Source organism: Triplophysa dalaica, chromosome 6 (genome assembly GCF_015846415.1).
Source record: "Triplophysa dalaica isolate WHDGS20190420 chromosome 6, ASM1584641v1, whole genome shotgun sequence".
Taxonomy (NCBI): Eukaryota; Metazoa; Chordata; class Actinopteri; order Cypriniformes; family Nemacheilidae; genus Triplophysa; species Triplophysa dalaica.
In genome coordinates, this window is record NC_079547.1 from 25,592,123 (window position 1) to 25,614,844 (window position 22,722).

Sequence of the window (22,722 nt, forward strand, 5' to 3'; positions counted from 1 at the left end):
CGACACACTGATGCTCAGAACCTCTAAAGTGATATCAAGAACATTCATGTAGTCAACTCTAGAACACTATACAATGAAATTTTTTTTTTGGTTATTAGTGTGTCTCGCTAATGCTTGGTTCACACCAAACGCGAACAATCGCGCTCCACGTTCTTTACTACTTGCGGGAAAAGTTTGGTATTTTTGCGTGAGTGACGTGAAATGACAAGTATTTCAACCTTAACGGAAGAAAATATTGACGTGCGTTCTGTGCGTTTTGTTGCCTGTCTACGTCAGACTTCGTACTTCTGCTTAATTCGCTTTTGGTGTGAACCCAGCGTAAGGTATGCACCCTTGTTTGTGCACTTGGTGTACCTTACTGATCATTTGGGCTATATATAACAACGTATTATATTTTAATTCACACATTATGTTTTAGATGGAATTGCATGCTTTCTGAAAATTAATTGAAGTGTTGTGGAGTGCGTTGGGAAACCACGGGTAAAATGTTAAAATATGTTGGTATAAGAATATAAAAGTTATCCATTGTAGTCTGTATTAAATTTTGATGCCGTGACCATCTCATACCTGCAATAGTTGTGTAAGGGTTAGCTGAGGTTAATTTTAAATTGTCTTCTTTAATATCAGAGCTTTGGGTTTTGTGGAGATGGAGCAGGTTCTGGTTCAGCCCGACTGCTCTGATCTAATCTGATCTCGCGCTGTTTGTGACCTCCACGCTCCCCTGGCCCGGAGCTCATTTCATGGGCTGTCATTATCAATCCCCTGATGGAGGTGAGCAGAGAAACTCTTTGAGTCACAGGTGAGAGAGAGAGAGAGAGGTTCTAGCTTCACCTCCGTGTGCTGTTCAGTATGCAAACCCTCGTACGTGTAGTGCACTTGAATCTTAAAGTAAAGTAATCTTTGAACTGCTTCTGAAAATGCATCATTAAATCTGTCCTGAGAGAGAAACAGGTTTATGATCAAGATGGTCCGTTGTGGTTATTTTAATAAACTGACCATTCAATTTCGGTGTCAAACCTGCAAACCTTTCATAAGGAGCATTAATGCATTTTGGAAGAATTAAGATATATTTATTATTTATTCAATTATTATTTAGGGTGTTATTAATATGATTAAACATGTATTATAATTGAAAAAAATATATAAATACAATTTGACTATTATTATTCCCTACAATAATATTAAAATCGCTTTGCTTAAAAGGTTGGTGGTTGGATGTGCACATTTTTTGTGAAAATAATAATTTAAAAAATCCTAAAAAAATTATGTCAGATTTTTTTTCTATTTTCATTAAGCTAAATGTATTCTTGTTTTTCTCTCTTGAGTTTAAAGTAAACTTTAGTTTGGTTTGTACTTGACAGCAGATTCACCTGTAAATCTTTAACAAGCATTAAATGAATTGTGTTTTTTTAAAGCGACGTGTTTAAGTGATTTACTGTTAACTAAAGTGTGAAACGAGTCTGGAGTTTGTGAGATGATTTGGCAGCGCTTGGGTATTTGTGTTTGTGTTTGGCAGCCCTCGTCGCCTCCGACCGCCTTCTCGCTGGTGAAGAGGTGTAGCCTTTGTCTCTGTGCACAGTCAGTTGCCATGGCAACCCGACTCTGCTTTCCAACTTACCTGCTGTTTTTATCAATTCGCACTTGAAGTGCTCGCTCCGCGTCGCTCTCTCCGTCACTGTTTAAGTCTCTTTGTGTGACATCGGCCGGACGCCAACTCCAATGGAATCTAGAGCTAATGTGACACACCGTGAAAACAGCTTTCTTTAGAAATTCCGCCACTTGGTTTCCCTGTGTAAATTTGTGTCCAAAGGTGACTTTGGAAAACCGACCCTTTAAACAAACATGTTATTAAAAATGCTTTCAAGATGTGACGAGACTTGGCAAAACATTTCACACGGCACATGAAAACAGAAACAAAACATATTGTTTGCATAGTTTCATTTAAGCTTTTTTGTATATATAAGTATATTATTTTTGTATATTTTAAAAAATTTCCCAATTCACCGTACTCACATGAGAATATACTATAGTATACAACAGAATGAACTATATTAAACGTTTATAAACTTTGTATAAGGGTTTTTGAACCTTACCATAGTAAATATTAAAGCGTTCTACTGTATTTACCTTACTTTAATTCACTGTAGATAGACTACAGAATACTTTAGTACACTGTACATTAACACCGTTTAGTTAACTACTAAAATATACTACCGTTTACTATAGTAAATACTAAATCAAAGTATTTTTTTTTCTCTGGGTATTTTCCAACTAAGATTATACCTTCACAAATTGAGTTTTTTCTCCATTTGACATCATACAGCGCATGTTTTGACGGGGGACAGACTCTATTTTTGAACGAGTTAAGTGATCTTTTCATTAAAATTGAGTCGGGTCAGGAAGGGACCCCGCGGCGCCGTGATGGAGGAATCATTGACTTGTGTGAGGTTTGTTAGTGTGAGTGATGTCAGTCTCTCCTGAGGCAGTATTGGCACTCTTTCTCTCTTTCAAGCAATTAAAACGCTCTTGATTCCTACAAGCACCCAGCGACCCCTTGAATGCCCAACGTAAGCGATCTGTGCCGGCTGCTGAAATCATGATCACTTTACCTCTGATGACTGAAGAAAACCTTCAAATGTTCACATTGACCATCTGTGAGGCGAGTCCTCCGGCCCCGTGTGATGTGACATCATAGGATTCTCTGCACGGTTTTGACATCGCTCCCATCGCTTCTCCAATACTTCAGAGAACTTAAGATGAGCGTATACATAAGAAGTGAGAGATAAAAAAGCACGTATGAGTATTATTAACGTGAGAAACGTTCACTCCATGTGTGCTGTGTAATGTGCGATCAAACATGATCACATGCAGTTTTTTATTTTATGTACATTCCTGCATGAACATTTCATCACATGACAGTGCCGAAACAAAAAGCGTCAGTGTCTTCTGGGTAAATTCTCTGCCCCTTTGGATGTAAGTCAGACACAGAGAGAAAGAGAGATTGTAGTAGCCGGTTCATGCGGTTGCCAGATCTTCTCACCGCTTGCAGACGTCACTGTGTTAAGTAGGTCAGGCTTCTGTGTGTCTGTGTGCGTGTGTGTGTGTGTGTGTGTGTGTGTGTGTGTGTGCTCGCGTGTGTGTGTGCACGTGTGTGAACCTCTGCACTACAGTGTGTCATAATATGACTTATCCCTTCCCAGATAATATTAATAATCTGATCTTTTTTTGTTAAACCGGTAGATATGTTGCCATTAATAAGTTTCGCTGTGAAATAGATACTACATACTGCATACATAAACTAAGACTATAAAGGCAAACATACAATTAATTGTGCACGACACACTCAATGTTTATTAAGAAAGTAAATCGGGTCGATTTTTTATTTCGAAGGGCTTTTAATTTCATATTTTTTCTGTCAGATCTGAAGTTTCATCGTAAATGTGTTATTTTCATTTGATTTGTTTAATTTAATCTTATTTAATTTATTCTTAGAAAAACATCGCCAGAAGAACAATGAACCACTGTGTGATTTCTTCTCTGTAGATTTATATCTTCATGGTTACACAAGAGTGTCAGTTGATTTCTCTTTTTCACTTCTCGCTCTGTGACGCTTGTAGACTCTGTGCAAACATACGACTCCAAAAACAGGAGGAGGAATATGGAGATGCAGTCTGTCTGAGAGTTTCTACATTCTAATCCATACATCTGTCAATGTTTGGACGTGATGTCGGTAGAGTTACAGCTCAAAGAAAATCCCTGAATATTAAAACATCCAGATATAAATGTGTTTGTTCTACTGTAGTAAAGAGATTCAACAAACACAGAACATGTGGTTTGGTTCTGTAGGGAGAAATGTTTCAAATGTCTTGGCAATTTAAAATTGTCTTTGCAAATCTTTCATTGCTTGAGATGTGGTTAAGATCTTTAATGAAGACACATCGGGTTCACAGACAAGGCTTAAGAGTCTCAGACTAAAATTAGTTTGTGACCCGTCTTAACTGAATATAACTTGTGCAGAAATATCTCAAAATACAGCAGTGCCATTGCTTCGTCTCGACCAGTAATGTATTCTTCTAAAGCATTTTTATAAAAGCGAGATAAATATCTGAATTTGACTAATTCAACTCTGTGTTTATTTCTGGTGTAATTTTGAAGAAGTTTTTGCGTAACCTGTTGAGATATAGCAGGAGATGGGAGTATGTAAATTGTCTTATTGCAGTGTTGGAGATTTTTGTGGATCATTGTAAAATAATGTGGAGAATTTCAAGCGAAATCTAGTTGTCCTGTCAATTCTAAGCACATTGACATCTCTCATTGTTGAGAAACACATGAGACCACTGAGACCTTTTTCTCATTTCACAATTCTCCTTCAGGTAAATCACGAAGAAACTCTTGAGATATTACAGGTATTGTCTTTGTGTTTGGTTTGTTTTGTCCTGTGGCTGAAAACCTCACCGTGATGCTGAACTAACAGAAATCTAAGGCCAGTTTTTTTTGCCTCAGTGAAATGGACGGCCGCTGAAAGTTCTGAGTTTGCAGGTGAAGCAGACGGTGAGCGATCATTCAGATATATCGAGTGATGACGGCTTCTCTGTTCAAACCTCAAACCTGGAAGAGTAACCATGACTCGCATAAACAACCGAACACACAAACATCCGCTCGCTCCGGTGTGCATTCTGTTTCCAGCCTGTCTGGTGAGAAATGAAAGAGGCGTTAACTTGTTGATGCTGGAAAGCTGGAGCGATCCATCAGAATAATCCTGAAACGCACACAGGAGCAGTGGATCACATAAATCTTCCTCACAGCTCAACATTCAGAGAGAGAGAGAGAGAGAGACTGTACATTCAAAAGACATTCAGCTTTGCATCACGACTGAACCTGTGCCTTCTAAAATACAATCTCTTTGAGTGAATTGAACTTAAACTGCTTCTGTTTCCTTTAAACAAAACATTTCACATGTGTATCCGAGTGTGAAAATATACACGTGTTCATGTGTTACTAGTTACTGACTTACTATAGATGTTATGTATGTTTACCATAGTATTTGTTTATGGTTGTATTCTAAGTACCGTGGGATGGTTATCATATAGTATTGTGTATCAATTAATTATAAGGCTAGTTTTCAGCTTCTTTATGGTACTTTTATTAATATTTCGAATTAGGTTTTTTAATGTCATTTTAATTTAAGTTACATTTTTAAAAGTTTGATTATGAGATTTTTGTATTGTACAATTTATTTGTTTATTTTTCACGTTGGTCTATAAGTTGAATTAGTTTTTCTATACGTTTTAGTGTTTATTCATGTTCACTTAATAATTTAAGTGACTAAACTTATTTCACTTTATTGATGAAGCAGTATTCCTCATTTTTGTTTAGTTTTTTTTAAATAATATTGAAGCAGATATTTTATTTGATTTATTAACATTGGTTTTAATTTTACTAAACTATAATAACTTTGATCAGAATTACCACTCAAACATTACAAAGCACTTTGACAGTCCACATTATTTGAATCCTATTTTACCGGTAGAAACGAAAGAACTGTTGACGGTTTCACAGCAGCAACACAAACTAATGCTAGCATGCACACTTTTGTGGCCCTAATTTAACTTCCGGTACACGTCCGCAAGAGTCCCTGCTGCTTATTTCTGATAAAAGCTAAATAAATAAAACGTAAATGACATTAGCTGGTTAGTTAAAAGTATGTCTAGCCATTATTAATTTGTTAAATTAGCCATTCAACAAATTGTTTATTAAATTAAACAAATAAAAATAACAATCAAGAAATTATTTATTGAATTCAAATTATTATACAATAAAAAATGTATAATAGTAATATAAAAATATAAAAATAAGTAGTTATACTATTAGCCACTAGCCAGACCGATAAACACACGTAGACCAGAAGTTAACTTCGGAAAATAAAGAAAATAACTCGCATAAAAACAGAAATAATAAAACACATGGTTTTGTTGCAGTAGCACAGTCTCAGTTGTTGTGTGTGAAAATGCATTCTTGTGGAATTCAATAGTGTTGTGTAATGGCTGGAATACACAACAAGACTTTTTAAAATCTGACAGAAAGATTCAAACACAACTAACTGCTCAACAAATCCAGACTGAAAATCTGATCAAAAGTCTTGTTGTGTATTTTAGCCTTGATTGCGTACAGTATCTGGGGCACAATCCTCCACGTCCATCTCAACGTTGCATAAGACGTCTACGCTGGGATGTCCACAGCCCGGACAAGAGTCTCACATTTAAAGGCGTTCAGGACAGCACACACAGAGCTTTGCATCATCTCTCACTTCATTTATTTACTCTGTGTAGTTTAGAGTAAATTAACTCAGCTTGATTCAGTTTTTAAATGGAGACATCTGTAGCATGCATGCGTGTGTGTGTGTGTTTTTAAGTGCCAAGACAAGTGCCAATGGAGCGTCTCATGTGAACAGTAAAGGCTTGCGTTGGATTGTGGGTCGATGTTACAGCTCTGTTTCAAAAGCCTGTGGGGGAACATTCATACACGACACGAGAAACTCGACTTACAATAGACTGCAATGTTAGTATGTGACTTATCTAAGACCACAATAACCTTACAATCTTAAAAGTACAAAACATACATTATTACATGATTAGATTTACAGTTATGAACTGTTTATTGCTATTTGAAATCAAATAAAAAACAAAGAGATATTACACATTTTGTTTCATTAAGTTGATGGCAGTGCATTCTGGGATGTGTGTTATGTTCCATATGGAAAATCTTTTACAGAGGAGAGCACTTCTACTTCACACCTAAAGACTAACATGATTTTTGTCGTCAAAGTCAGTTTAGGTTAGAAAACAGAGCGAACATACATAACGTCGACCTTCTCAACAGTGGTGTTTCTGTCTTCCTCCGGTCCCCCCAAGCATTTGTGGATTCGTAGCTCCACAAAAGCAATGCTTGCTATTGTAATCCGTCTCTCTGAAAGGTTATTCTGTTGTAATAATGAAAGTTGAAGGCTATTTGCCAGCCAGCGGACTTGAAAGAACAAAAGAAAAAGCACTAAACGTGAACTCATCAGTTGAAATATCTTTGAATTCAGTGCGTTTGTGTTTACGGTCCCAAGTGCTTCAGATGTGTCTTTCATCTTAATACCTTCTCATATAGAAAATCAAATCAGAATTCTGTTTCTGTTCCTCGGCCCGATGCGCTTTCATGTTGTTTAACTAGATTGATGTGTCTAAACCTGGCACAAGATGCCCACAATATGGCTTTCACGATGCAACGGTGGTTGCTAGGGCGTTGCTGGGGTGTTCGGGGTCGCTGCTTGGGGGGTTTTGTTGATCCCTAACCCTTAGATTGTATTTAACTGAGATGTGGACAGATTCTGTTTTGGTGAATATAAAAAGCCTTAAAAAGAAGGCATTATGTTGGGATTTTCCTGAAGATGTTCATCAGCGGGAAATGAGATGGATTCATCTGCACAGATGTGTTTGAGGACAGTTTCTCTCTCTCACACACACACACACGCAGCAGATGTTCATGATGTGATAAGAGTTGGATTAGATCCGACCCCGCTGCAACCTGTCTCAGAGGATATTGAGCAGGAATTACGGCCTCTGTTTGATACTCGTAAAGCTTAAGAAGTAAATGTACACCACAGGATAAGATCAACTATGTGTAATGAATATTTTAACTCCGAAGCATTTCCAAAAGTCTCAATACCTCTGACAACTTTTCTTCTAATACTTCTGTCATATTGTGGTGGATAAAATGATGTCTCACCCTACGCTTTCATTATGAAATATGCAATATTATAAGAGTTAAATAGATTTTTGATGTTATAGAGACTTTAAATTGTATTTGTTTATGATTCGTTGATCTTGGTATCCAGAATGGAAGCAAACATTTGTCAGTTTTATTGTAGTTAAAAATATTGCAGTAGCTTTTATTTTGATATTTTTTGTATTCATTACAGTTCAATTTTTGCTTATCGGTCGTGGGCTTTCTTTTAACTTTATTCATTATTTATGTTGCTCTATTAGTTGAATATTTTCATATTTCATAATATTTTATGTTCGGTTATTTTGTTATTGTAGTGACTCAAATTCATTTAAGTTTATTGCTAAGATTTCGTTTTGTTTGGTTTCGGGTTTTTCAATTACAATTAAGGCATTATGTTATATTTATATATTACATTTTAATTATCAGATTTTTTGATAGTTTTGGTTGGAGAAGTCTGTTCAGTTTCCGGTCACAGCTACAATAACACAACGATCTAAAGCGGTGTCAGAATTCGCTCCCTGTCTCTTATGTAGTGCACTATATCAGCTGTCCGCCATTTGTCAATATTATCCGAATTCTCAGTGAACAACTCATTCCCTACATTTGTTCACTACTTTTTTCCCACAATGCACTCTGATGTTGAGTGTAGGCTACATACTGTAGTGCTACTAATGTACGTTTGTACACTTGTAATTGTTGTTGTTGACAGATATTTTCTACCTTTTTTAAAATAAACATTAAATGAATGTTACTGGACAATAGTGTTTCATTTTAAATATATTATATAATTGTATTTAACGTTATAACACCATGTCTACACCGTAGGCCATTGGCATGACGAGACATGACAACCTGCTTGTTCTTAATGGGTTTGTCGCGTCTCTCCGCGTCACATCCGGAGTTGAAAATATTTGAAAGTTTAATGGGTTCTAATGCATTTCTAATGTCTTTTGTCGCGTTGCTTCGTGCCTGGCACGTCCAGTCTAGACACTGTGTAAATAAACGTAATTGTAGGCCTAAATAAACGTGACAAACTGTTGTTTTTTTCTCTTTATTATAAACTATTACAATAAACGACACAAACAATCTATTAACCTTGCAGGTATAATATAAGCGTTATGACCAATGTTCGCGACATACTGTCAGACGCAGGATATATTACGTCAGTGTCCGAAATCGTTCACTCATTTTCATTCACTTCTTCCCCATGTAGTCGACTACTTACCATCCGCTATACAGGGAATAGTGAACGAGTGGGTGAATTCACACGCAGCTCAAGACTTTAAACTGCAACTTTGCATGCTTGTGCGCGTGTGTGAGTCACTTGAGTGACAGCTCTGCTTGTTTTATTCGGGGTGATATCTGTCCTGCCACTCAGATTCAGATGAAACCACACACACACACACACACACACGACTGTCAAAATAATGATTGTAAAGCTCCAGTCAGACCTACTCAGGTATGGAGACATCTGACAGCGTCACCATCATGACATCAACATATAAATATAATCGTGTTCATTTTACATCTTCAGCACAAACCTTCAAAAAAACTACTAGGACACAACACTTTTTTAATGTTAAAGTTTAAAATGAAATTGCCATGTACTGTCTGGTTAGTGCAGTATCATCTGTGTGTCTGTATCATTGAATACGTTTACGTGTGCACCAATGTGATTACTTCCTATAATGGGAGTATCAGACTTAATCGCAGTAACATGCATAGATGACATGAGAACACCTCTTTGCTCCCGTTTACATGGAGGTTTAATTCAACAGTGGTGTACGCTGTCATCACGCTCACGCTGTTTCTGTATGAAGACGAGGATCAGAGACTGCTGACAGCGAGATGTGCTGACGGTAAAACTTGACTGTCATTTTTAGCATGCGTGACAGAAGCAAATGCCCACCTTGATCAGCTTAGCACAAAAGCGATTAAGGTGTTTACATGGCTTCTAATTGCGATTAAAACCGGCAAACACCACATGTTACTTAAATTATGCTTAGCCTACTGCGATCAAGAGCTTATTCACGAGCTTATTCACTTTATTTATGTTTGCGTTTACATGAGTTAAAAAAGTCATGACAATATTGCCAAAATCCTATTATAATCGCATTTTAACAACGTGCCTACACTGGACGCGGCGCGATGTGACACGTGGCTTGTTTTAATGGGATTGCATGTCCGGTGTGGACAAATTTGAGATATAATGGTTTCAAATTTGTTCTATTGTCTCTTGTCGCGTCGCATTCGGTGTAGACACGGGTGCATGTTAACATATTCATTGAGCATTCATCTCAGATGATGTTTGATGGTTATCATGTTGTTGTTGATGTAAATATGATGCGATATTAAAGATATCAGACAGAAAGATATATTATTTCTCTTTTAAGACATTTCTGCCGTTTATATGTTTATACGACTGAGGTTTGTCATGTGCTGACAGCCACTGAAACAACGACATTGTCTATCACAACAATGAAAGATGTGTCTCACCATCAGCAGCTCAGAGGTGAGACAGGAAGTCTGTCTTCAGTTCATTCAGAGAGCTTTTGAATTGAATATGTGAATGAAAGAAGAGAGACGGAACTGCAGAGAGAAGAAAAACTCTCCATTAAGACTCTGAAGTACCTCACGGACAAGAGACATTTCTCATTATGTGTGTACTCGTGAATTGCGACTCAAGTATTCTGTTATTTTAAAGTAAACAAAATGTACAATTCTCTAGTATATTGCTGGGTTAGAAATGAAAGCTGTTTGAGTATTTTTGGGCTAAATAAATGTATTGTAACTATTTCTTTTTTTAATATTCCCTTTTTTGTCTTCTGATGTTTTGATGAAAACCACACTATTACGTTCTAAAGTTTGTGTGTGTTGTGTGCGTTTCTCTCCAGCGGTCACCATCACCTGTCCACCCAAGAAAGGTGAGAGACGGGCAGACTGCTGCCGTGTGTGCGTGACACGCTGTGTGTTCACGCAAAACTCTGTGTCGTGTCTGTATGTCCTTGTGTTGTCTTTGTGTTCTTGTGTGAAAAGTTCCATGTATCGTTTTTGTTTGAGTTTATGTTGTGTTTGCAGCTGTGTGTTTATATTTGTCTGTGAATGTCTTTTCTGCCTGAGAAATGTGTATGGGTTTGACACCAGTTTTAGAAACACTTCTTCTCTTCCGCTGTGGATGTCATTGACTGAAACCTCTAATGGATGTGAACGATTGGAGCTGTTGTAAAGTTATCTTACGTTATCTCTTCAGACAGAGCTGGGCTCAGGAGTTCTTCATATCTAACACACGCCAGCTTTACCTTCTCCTTATTATCCTAATTGTTCACTGTTATCTGGAACAAATCCTGTTAGTTTAATCCTGATGATTCAGTCAGAAACCTCAAGTCACTGTATCCTATTGAGTGTGGGATGGTTTGCCGTGTTAGTTTTCTTTTGAAACGGTGGGAAAGTTGAATAGCTCAAATGTTCAGTCACGTTGTCGTGTAGATACTAACTGTGTGTTCATGGATACATTTTAATTTTAAGGATGCGACCAACGTGTTGGTCTTATCTCAATCTTAATCATGCAAAATATGGTCAAGTAAAATCAGCTGACGTCATTTTAATGACAGTTTTAGATGTATGACATTTTATTTTACACTTCTATGCATTTGGCAGACGCTTTTATCTAAATTGACTTACATTGCATTATACTGTACATTGTGCAATCTCTGGGATCAAACCCATGACCTTGGCGTTGCACCATGATCTAACCACTGAGCCCCAGGAAAGCTTTATCAGTTCATGTAAAGGGTCAGATTTTCTTTTTGAAAACACATCTTTTTTAGACCAACATGCCCATGTGCGCAAATGCAGTTGCTATTTAAACAACACATCACAGGACGGGAAAATGAGCACTACATCAGGTTGAAACTAGCAAAAATACTTGTGCTGCGCCTTGCGCCCCGTTGCGCATGTGTATGATAGGGCCCTTAATGTGCACCTTGTAAGTAATTCACCCGCTGAAATTTCCACTCGCATCAGCAATTTTTTTTTTATTGAGCTCCACATTATTTTGACCTGTTTAGTAAATGTGGCCCTAACGTATATGACCGGACATTTTCTGGATAGGAGAGGATATAAAATCTAAGAAATGGTATTTTCCTGATATCCATGTTATCTTCCTAATCAAAATATTTAGTCTGAATATTGGGTATGTAAATGTATTGAATATGTTTAGATATACAGCTGTATTCCTTATTGGCTTTATCTGCTTTGTGTTTGATCTTGAACCAGTGCTGGTCACGTGCGCTCGTCTTCATCCTGAAATAAAGGTGATATTGTTGGAGTAGAAATGGAAGCGAGGCGAGACGAGGCCGTTCCACAGGGTTCAAACAGTCCTTTTGAAGTGCCAGCCTTATTACAAAATGTGCAGATTACACACACACACGCTATAAAGTAATGCTTTTAAAAGCTTATAAAGCTGTTGTTCAGCAGGTCCTAACCTCAACTCATTCACAGACAATCATTTCAGCAGTTTATAACAACCATACAACTATATACATGCATGTATGCAGAAACACTTGTTTGACTATAAGGCCTGTTTTTGTGAATGTAAAATATATTCATGTTTATAATGCAACAAAATTAATAATTCATTTTCATTATCATGTTCAAAGCTGTTATTGCACTGCCGAGCTGTTTCAGATAATTTATTTTTCCTATTTGTCTGAAATAGAGTGAATAACAGATATCATTTTGGGTCACAAACTTATTCTTCATTTTCATTTTATCCACATTTTAAGATAATAGTAAACTCATCAAGACTATTGATTGACACTAATGTAACTTTGGTAATTATGTTGTGATTAAAAAACTCCACAATAAATCAAAACTATCTTCAATTTTATTGTCTTCTGTGTTTGACTAGACTTTGCAGAAATCTTTCCATCTCTTCTGGCTCTTTTTTTGGTTCAACTCATCCATTTCAAAAAGCTTCATTATGTTTGTTTTGTAATACAAGGAATAATTAAGTTGGCACGATTACGTTTTATCTACAAAATAATATCAAACATTTATGCCTCAAAGACTTTATCTTGAGAAACATTTCTATATAGATAATACACTCTCACTGTATCTGTAGAGATACAGCGATGCCATAGAAGAACCATTTTTGGTTCCACGAAGAGACGTTCAGTCAAAGGTTCTTTAAAGAACCACTTTTTTTAGCATCTGAAGAACATTTTTTGCTACAAAGAACCTTTTGTGAAACAGAAAGGTTTTTCGGATCCTAAAGGTTCTTTATGGAACCATTTAGACAACAAAGTTTCGAATCCTTAAACCTTAAGTGAGTCAATTTAAAAAAAAAAGGCTTTCAGACTTTAGGATCAAGACAGTTATGAAGATTGCATGGGCTCTCACAGATCCAGACGAACATCAGCTTTGTTTGTGCATCTGTGTGATTTCTTCTGTTCTCTCTGTGAAATGAGAACGTCAGAACTGTCAGCAATTACCAGAAAATACAGTGACGGACTGTCCAACGCAGAAAAAGTCAGAGAGACAGAGATAGACTTTTACTGACCCACCGCAGCCCTCTGGGAGTTGTGTATGCGTGCGTGTGTGTGTGTGTGAATAATTTTTCCAAGTGAACACCTGCAGTGTTTTTGTTGGATGAGATGATTTGACAGCCCACTTCAATCAAACCTGATGAGCCAACAAACCTGCCCTTTAGAAACACGTCCTGCTGATTTCGTCATGTTTCATGTCATCTTTCTCAAACTGACACAAACCAAAAATAGAGTTTCAGTACCGCCGTAAAGCCCACATGTTAGTAAAGTCTTTTTAACAAGTAGAAAATCAAAAGTGCTCGACACAGCTAGACTTTAATGTCACAACATCTTCATAGCGTGCCACCTGCATACCACCTGTTTCGCCAAAACTAAGCGACGATGAAATATTGATCTGTTATCTCATCACAGACCAGCGTCCCATCATGCATGAAGATGTTTGGACACATTTACACATGAACTCCTTCAGGATCAAGACTTCTCCACTTAGCTTTACCAAACACAATGTGAGGTGAGATTAAACTGGTCTGGGATCAGTCGTCAAAGGCAACAGATGGTGGGACTGCTGTGCTCTGTGAGCAGTCTAGTCTATGAGATCCATCGAACAACTCAAGATCATGGCGGTCATTACTGCAAACACTCCAGACCACTATCGGTCTGGATTGAGAGATAATTGCACACGTTTTAGTGTTGGGCGATATTCTCTAAAGTCAGATCGTTCTATCGCCAATACTCGTTACTATCGAGGGGCAGGACAATTTACACATTTATCTATGACAAGCCGGATTTTTGTACAAAACAGAAGCTTACGCGGCTAGAAAATGCTCATGTGTGACTGAAATGACATTTACATTCAGTTATTATGGCCGTTACGTAATAGGTGGGTATGTTATGTAGCACCACCCGGTCTGTGGGAAATAATTCAATTTATTTAGCTGATGGGAGGTCAGATAAGGTCTACGTCCAAAAAAACGATAACATTTGAGCAGCAAAACACTAGGTGTAGAACCGTCATTCTTTTTTAAAACGCTTAGGGTTCGTTAAAAACGAGCCGACGAATGAGATTAGCGCTTTTTTTCACGTGCCTGGAGCTGCTGAAGTTTACAGTCAAACAACACTTGGTTGCTAGATTAATTCTTCTTCTGTGTGACAATCGAGTGTCAGAAGCATAAAGTTGCGCAGCGCCACCTTGTGTACCGGGTGTAATTTTGTTTTTACTTAAGCGGCATCTATGTCAGGGAGTGAATTTGCATGTTCATTTAGATTATCGCAGTGAAAATGGTTTGGGTATGAATGGGGAAAAACGTCTCGAAAAATTCTGACGATAAGCGCGTGCGTTTATCGTCCCGGTGTGTACGAGCTTGAAGAGCGAATGTGTTGTGTTGCTACGTAGCCAGAGGAGAATGTTATGGCTCTTTCACGGCTCAGGAGATTTGATGGAATCTTCACTCGTCTCATTTAAGAATCCACTAGATTTTTCCTAAAATTACTTGAGGGGCAAAAATTGATACAAACTATTCATAAAGAGTATGTAAAACCCTTGCAACACGAAGATCATGATTTGACAAAAGTTTTACAAAAAAGTGTTTTTGAACAGCTGGGAGCCACGACTGAGACCAGATTGAGCTGTTGCCAGTTTCTATTTAGGAAAGATTGCATCTGCATACCTGTCATTGTGCCATATCACTTGAAAGATGTCACTGTCGTCGTGTCTAGGGATCTTTTTCAAGTCCGGCTGGTGCATTGATGTTTTTTCTTCTTGCCTTGTGAAGAAGTCATCCCGAGCGCCACGTCTTCTCAGAATCGGTGAACGTGACCAATGCATCTAAATTGGATGGGTGACATCATTTATTTTCTGGATTGAATCTGATTCCATGCACAGCTGTGTTGGGTTGAGCTTGTGAGAGAGAAAAATGAAAGGTGATAACTCGAGTCTCTCTCTCACACACGCACCGATATAAACCATCGGAAATGACCAGCGACACTCATGATATCACTTGTCACTTATTAAAATAAGTTCTCAAGTAATTACACTGTTAGCCCAAACATTTATATATAAGTGTAACAAATCTCAATAACATGGAAGGAAGGAGGCGGGAACCGGCAAACATTTAAACATTTAATAAAGTAATATAACAGCCGGCGGCCCCTCACGGACGACCGCCGGCGAACAAAACATAATATAAATACAAACATAACATAAGTTCGGGCCCGGTCCTCTCTCTTCGACGGTCCGGTCGCTCGTTCCTTTTATGCTCCCATCTCCTACGTGATTCGAGCCCGGTGTGCGCACAGCTGGCGCTAATTCACAATTACTCACCGGACTCGAACCACGGTCTCGCCCCGCCTACTCTACTACAATAAGCATCATATGGGCCTTCAATCAAATATAAGGGAATAAATCAGCTTGTTGAGTTTCAAGATCTTGTTTCTGTAGCATTTATATCCAATAGCTCGTACAAGTTTGTGAACCTGATACAGAACAAAACTCTGAACTCTGTCGTGCTCTACGATGTGTGTGTGTTTATCAGAAACTGAATTTATTAACACCATCCGCTCGGGTGCAGATCCGTGACCAGATCCGTAACATCCATATCAAATCCATTGTGTTCAATGTTCACACCTCTGCTTATGGCCGCACTTTTCTGTAATGACTCTGTAGATGACCGTCGGATACAAGAACATGTTGTGCTGCGTAAAGCGTTTAACAGCTGTGAAGCCGGAACACCGTGTATCATGCCTCAGAATTCACTTTAGTGGAACGCTGCGTGCTACAATGACAAATTGTACTTCAGAAGACATTATGTCGTTTCTTTTCCAAAAACCATTCTTTGAAATGCATTGGAGACGTAATTGAACAGACTCACCATTAACGTGGTCATGTGACTTTATGTAATGTACTACACATGATTACGGTGCATACTGTACATATATATGAAACATGTGTATGGATTTTTAATGGTCCCTGTTACAAAACTAGTATGAACCATCAGTTGCTTACAAGTAAAACCATTACAGGATTGCTTTATATGTGGTTTTGGGTCTTATTCCAGCAGGAATTTTTTATAGTTGCCGTCTGCCACCAACCCCACACTATTAAAAAATTGTTGGTTCAACTTAAAAAAAAAAGTTACCTGGACCCTTTGAGTTAATTCAACTTAAAAATAACTTTAACTCAACGAGAAATTAATTAAATTAACTTATATTTTTTGTTGAAATAACTAAAAATTATGAGAGAAACATTTTTAAGTTGAACAACAAACAAAAAAAGTGCACATTACCAGTATAGACCCACAGAAACCATTATACAAATCCCATTCTAACCATTTAAGCCCAAATTTACGGTATATTTTTTATTTGTTTTCGTCAGCAGGGTGAATAGATTTCGTTTTATGAATATGATTAATCCCATTTTGCTGCATTATTTTCAACGGGAAGAATATTTAGTGATGAATGTGGTGTGTTTCTCTTGACTCTCTGTCGGTGTGATGTAAACAGGAGTAAATAATAAAGTGTTTGATTGGCCTCGTTGCGGTGTGACCGTCTGTCAGTCTGTGTTGAAATACTCCAGAGGCCGAAGCATCGGTCAAGCAATGACAGCCGGCAAACCTCCACATCACACACACAGAGGCGATGACATCACAGGGGTGTCAGATTTATCACTCACAACCATCATCATGGCGGATCAAATGGCTAACCTGTGATCTGAACTTTTATTGAGCAGAAGGTGAATCCGATGAAATCTCACAGATGTGTTCTCTCGGTTATTTCACTGGAGTACTCTCTGTTTTCTAACCTAGATGTTGGCAGCTTCTGTTTCTTTTCTTGGCAACCTCACTAGGGCAGCTAGACTTCTAATGAGCAGCATGGCACATATTTGGCTCTCCAGGAGTGAGAGAGAGAGAGAGAATCTTTCAAATAGCCCTGCTGTGTTGAGAGATAGTCAACCAATCACCGCTCAAACCCGGTCATCCAGACTCTAAATATAACTGTCCTCTGATCCAAGCGTCAGACGTCTTCCAGAACGATACCTGTGCACACACATCACATGTCACCCGGAGGAAAATATCACGGCTCAGAGATTTCTCCGACAATAGAACACTACACGAATAACACACAAAATGCGCTGCGTAAAGGATTTTTTCCTGCAGGGAAGTCTCTGGTGTTGTCCTGCAGAGTTATAATGATCTTTGTTTATTTCTCGTTGTTGACTAACAGGAGATTCGAACCCCAAAGAGAGCAGCCCGTTCATCAACAGCGCCGATGCCGAGAAGAGCCAACAGTATGATGGCAAGAACATGGCCCTGTTCGAGGTACACACACACACACACAGAGAGACATTCTAGTGATGAAGTTAATGAAAGGATGTGACAGTAATGAATCAGAGTCATTAGTGTTTGAAGGACATTGAACCCTGCAGGTGAACGAGAACAGAGCCGTGGAAATGATGTGCTTTATTTCACTTCAAAGTGATAGCTCACCCAAAAATGAAAATTCTGTTGTATGACTTTCTTTCTTCTGCAGAAGAAGATATTTTGAAGAAAGTTGGTTACCTAACAGCTTCGGCTCCCGTTCTCTTGTGTTGACACAAAACCAGCGCAAGTGAATGGGGTCCAGTTAACAACATACCTCAAAATATCTTCTATTGTTTTCTGTGGAAGAAAGAATGTCGTACAAGTTTGTAATGACAAGAGGGCGAGTAAATGATGAAAGTTGGTTGAATCTGGCTAAAACTACTGACACTTTATTAAACATGTTTTAAAATGTTTCTCTTCAGAAATTGATCTCTAATGCGTCTCACCTTGTTTTCAGACCCGTGTTTGTTCATTTCAGCTATAAAACTCACAAAGTAGTTTGGTCTTGGAACATTGTGCAAAGAACTTTAAGTTTTCAGAAATTAAGTTTCACTCCAAAAATGCTTTTTAAGACTGTTTGTTTTACTTAATATATTTAGTTTGATATAACACATTTATATTGGTGTCAATGTTTAATACTGACATCAGGCAACTCTTTGACATCTTAGTTCTTTTGTGTTGGGACAACATAATCATTTTCATTGACTAACTGAAACTATGCAGCAGATTGAGTTCCATCATTCTTTGCTCTAATGACTGGATTTAGATAGTACATTTAAAAATTGTTAAAGTGTTATCGTATTTGTGTTTTTATACATCATGAAAGATAAGGAGACTTGTTAGCGTTTACAGTTCTGGAATGTTAAATTCAGATTTTCTGTTGTCTGCGATTTTTGGGGGGTTACCATAGTGGTGAAGAGTAGAGGTTCACTCAAAAAATGAAGGAAAACTTTTCCACGAAATTGAATTACATTTCTCCGACAAAATCTAATTAGTTTGAAACGATTCATTATAATCTTGTTGTAAGAACTTAATTATTTTTAGTAGTCTTGATTAAATTGATTTTCTGTCATACACAGGCATATTTTACATAAAACCAATATAAAAAACTATTTATCGATCAGATTATTTAATAATAAAAAATATATATATATATATTATACATTTTTAACATTTATTAGTCATTACTTCATTTAACTTCAATAAGGAGATATTGAGTTAATAGAACTCAACAGAAAAGAAAATAATGGATTGTAACCGCCCACAACCTAACCAAAGGCAACACGTTTTTTTGAACAATGGTAACCACAAAACTCAAAAATATAACACACTCTTCAAACCCTTAAAGATAACTCATTAAAGACTAACAAGTGTTTAATTTTGCTGAAAACTGTATGAAATAACATTTGTTTAAGAAAATAACTCTCAAAAATAACTCTCAGTTATACAAAGCATGCTGGGATATATAAGTCCTCTGCCCAATTGTAGCGGTTTTATGTAAACACAACACAACTCCTTTACAATGTCCCAACATGAGTGGATTCAGTTATATGACTAAACATTAAAAAATCATTTTGTGAGCAAATTTTCCAGAAGTTGTTTTGATGTAACTTAATCAAGTTAAGTAATTTGAACAAGCAGCAAAAAAAAGTGTTTTACTGAGGTCGGGAACGAGCAAGCACATTTATGCCATGTTTGCATGTATGCAGCTTCATCTCTTGAGGAAATACTCTGCAAATGCAGTAAACTCTCTGGTGTGGTAAAAGCATGTTTATTTTTTTAGTGTTTGAAAGCAAAGTTTGAGAGCACAGTTTGAGACATTGTTGAGATTTCTAGAGGCGTGGCGTGTTGTTCTCCTGAGAAACATCTGTCAAGCAAGACACTTTACATTTTCTTACACAAATGAATGATGATTTAACCATGAATGAAAAACCACGGAAACCTTGGTAAACATATCTAACCATAGATCTCATGTGTGATTTGTATTGAAATGTTTGCTTCTCTAACAGTATTTGTGATTTTGTGTTCGCAGGAGGAGATGGACACAATTCCCATGGTGTCGTCTCTTCTCAGCAGTCTGGTCAACTACTCCAACGTCACCCAGGGCAGTACAGAACACGAGGAGGCAGAGAACAACGAGGGTTTGCGGAAGAAACCCGTCAAGGTACATCACATCCCTGCTCTACACGAAACACATTAACATCAAAGACAAAACATGGAAATCAATTCACTGTCCAGTGACACATTGTTGACATCTCTTCTCAAACTCTCACCGCAGACACGACGCTGACATTTCTGATTCTTTCTCTCAGGAGACGTTCTCGCTGATGAGATTCATTTGTCCTTCATTTAATCTCATTAATATCTAGAAAAACTAATTTAGATATTGCAGAGATCTCATTCTCTTGTACTTATACAATTGACGAAGATGTCTCCTGCAGTCAGAATGTCCAGAACGCATGTTGTCTTCCTTTATGCCGGGGCCACACCAGAGATAATCTGGCCGTTTTCTCCCCTTCCGACAGTCCTAGGTAGAGTTCCGATGATCTTAAACGGCTCTAAAGATGATCTTATCAGATTTCCCTGTTGTGTGTCTTCAGAGTGAATGAACTTGATCGGAAGAATATCAGAGTCGCCCTGATAGCAAATCTTAAATATTCAACGTGTTGAATCAACACCTATTAGAAAGCCAGCTGACAGAAGCATAACAACAGTAGTTATCACGTCAACAAAGCCTTTTCTTTATTCTGTCAATTTTCTGTCAAACACTATCATCGCAATTACAAATAATTTCAATAAAAACCAGGGTATGTGCAAGTGACGGTAGTGGTTGGAGTCCGAGTGTACGGATGCTTTAAGGTGGAACAGAAAGAATAGGTGCAGTGGAGCCAGTAGACTCTTTCAGGTGATAATGTCAGTAAAAACTCTATTAATATTATTTTTGAATTGCTGTGAAGACATAAATACAAAAAAAAGTTATAACTAGTGCTGCTGTGCCACCTTAAATGCTTGAATTTCTCAACAATAAATAATATTTTATTATATGGTTATATGGACACATTTTTTTATATTGAACACATATATAATAAACAAAGTTTACGGGGAAATTTCCTGTGTTCACAGTCATAACTCTGTTTGAGAATCTGTTGGGGTGTCCACACATTATAGGAGCAAAATGATCTAGGATTTTTCTCCTCATGATTTTTCTCCTTCACTAGTTTAAAACTCTTATAAGATTTGAACAAATCTTTTGGTGTGGCCCCAGCATTAGCTGCTATCATCTAAACGTCTAATCTGAAGATGGAAATTGGAGTAAAACAGGTAAATGAGAGTTGAATTGGATTCGTCCTCTCAACATGATTGGGAGAGAGTGATAATCTTCCTCTCGTGTCTCACGGCGACTTCAACTTCATTAGCTCGCCCGCCGAGCAGCCGCTCTCCAATCAGCATCCATTTTGAGAGGGTCAATCCACAGCAGCAAATGTCCCCGCGTACCTCACACCATCACGTCATCTTCAGTCTCAAACTCCATCTTTACAGACGCGTGACGCACAGTATATACTGAAGAAATGTATTCAAAGCCATTCATGTGCAAAAACAACTCATTTAATTACAATGCAGAATTAACGGCTGTTAAAGCGTGCAAAACAGTTCTGTAGAATAATTACAGAAACAAGTGCAGTCGCACAATGAGTCAATCGAGCAAACGTGATTTTTTAAGGGAAGATGTCGTCCCACATCTATCGTGTTGTACCATTTGTGCTTCCTCTGACGCCTAGCAACAGCATATGGATGTGCTATAAATCCCTCGCATCACGTTTGACGCTGTGTTTCTCTGATGCTTGTGCTGATAATAAGCAGAGTTTTCACAGTCGTGTGAAGTAGTTTTTGTCTCATAATGAGAGGTTATCAGATGTCCCGGGAGGGGTGTGTGGGGGGACATGTGGTCGGCACAGAGGCCATATGCTCTTTTTGGATCACTCGAAGGCGTGCACCATGAACACACACAATAACCAATTGAAGAGATATTAAAGGGTCAGTTCACCCAAAATTTGTGTCCTGACTTCCTCGCCCTCAAGTTGTTTCAAACCTGTATATATTTATTTTTTCTGTTGAAGACAAAAGAAGATATTTTGAAGAATGCGGGAAACCAAACAGTTTTGGGGAACCTTTGACTACGGTCGTAGTTTCTTTTCCTACTATGGTAGTGAGTAATGACCCAGAACTGTTTGGTTAAAAATAATCTTCCTTTTTAATGCTTATGATAACAGTAAAATGGTCTGAAACGACTCAAGGATTTACTCAAGTAAACAATATTCTTCATAGAGATATTTGACATTAAAAAATGTTCCATTGACTTTGGTTTGGTGTCCAGACAATAGAAGTCAATCGGGACGGTTTTTGGACACCAACATTCTTCAAAATATCTTCTTTTGTGTTTATCAGAAGACAGAAAATCACACAACTTTAAAATAGCAACAGGGTGAGTAAACCATGAGAGAATTTTGGTTTTAAAGGTTAAAATGTCATTTTGTGACAGTGAGCTAACCCTTCGTGTGCTATAGAAGTTGTACTAAATAATAAATGGCAAACAAATCCAGGTGTTTCATTTCACAAACAGAGTTGGATTGTGTTGGTCAGGTGACTGTGAAACAGGTGTGTTTTCAGTTGTTTCGTGATATATCAACATCCTCTTTCACTCGACACACCATTGTTCTTCCTCCATCAGTGTGATGTGTCTCCAGCTGTAGGACGGGTGTGGTGTTCATGTCGATGGTTTTATAGTCTGAACAGCTGATGTCACATGAGACCCAGACACCTGAGGCTCCCCGTCAGAGTCCTCCAACAGCTATCCCATGAGTCCACAGGGCATCTGCTCTCCTTTACCTGACATTCTCACTGTCTGAGACACCCGCGGGACGCCACACACACCTGCTCCAGATACACACACACCTGAGAAGTGACCACTGCCGATCGCTGTTTATTCAGACTTTCTCACCACATTTACACATCGCTGCGGTTTTGATCATGAGAGCCAAATTCATCCTGCT

The 22,722-nt window shown here is 37.9% G+C and overlaps 1 protein-coding gene across 5 annotated transcripts in view; it reads left to right on the forward strand.

Moving 5' to 3' along the window:
- The window catches only part of slc12a5a (solute carrier family 12 member 5a), a 98,116-nt gene that overhangs the window by 44,282 nt on the left and 31,112 nt on the right, over window positions 1–22,722 (forward strand). For 4 of the 5 annotated variants that reach the window (XM_056750381.1, XM_056750382.1, XM_056750384.1 and 1 more), the window contains exons 2-3: window positions 17,535–17,629; window positions 19,704–19,835. In XM_056750381.1, the coding sequence (XP_056606359.1) occupies window positions 17,535–17,629; window positions 19,704–19,835 (227 nt within the window). Of the gene's footprint in view, window positions 1–10,664; window positions 10,695–17,534; window positions 17,630–19,703; window positions 19,836–22,722 lie in introns of all 5 variants that reach the window. The other variant, XM_056750383.1, reaches the window with a different exon arrangement.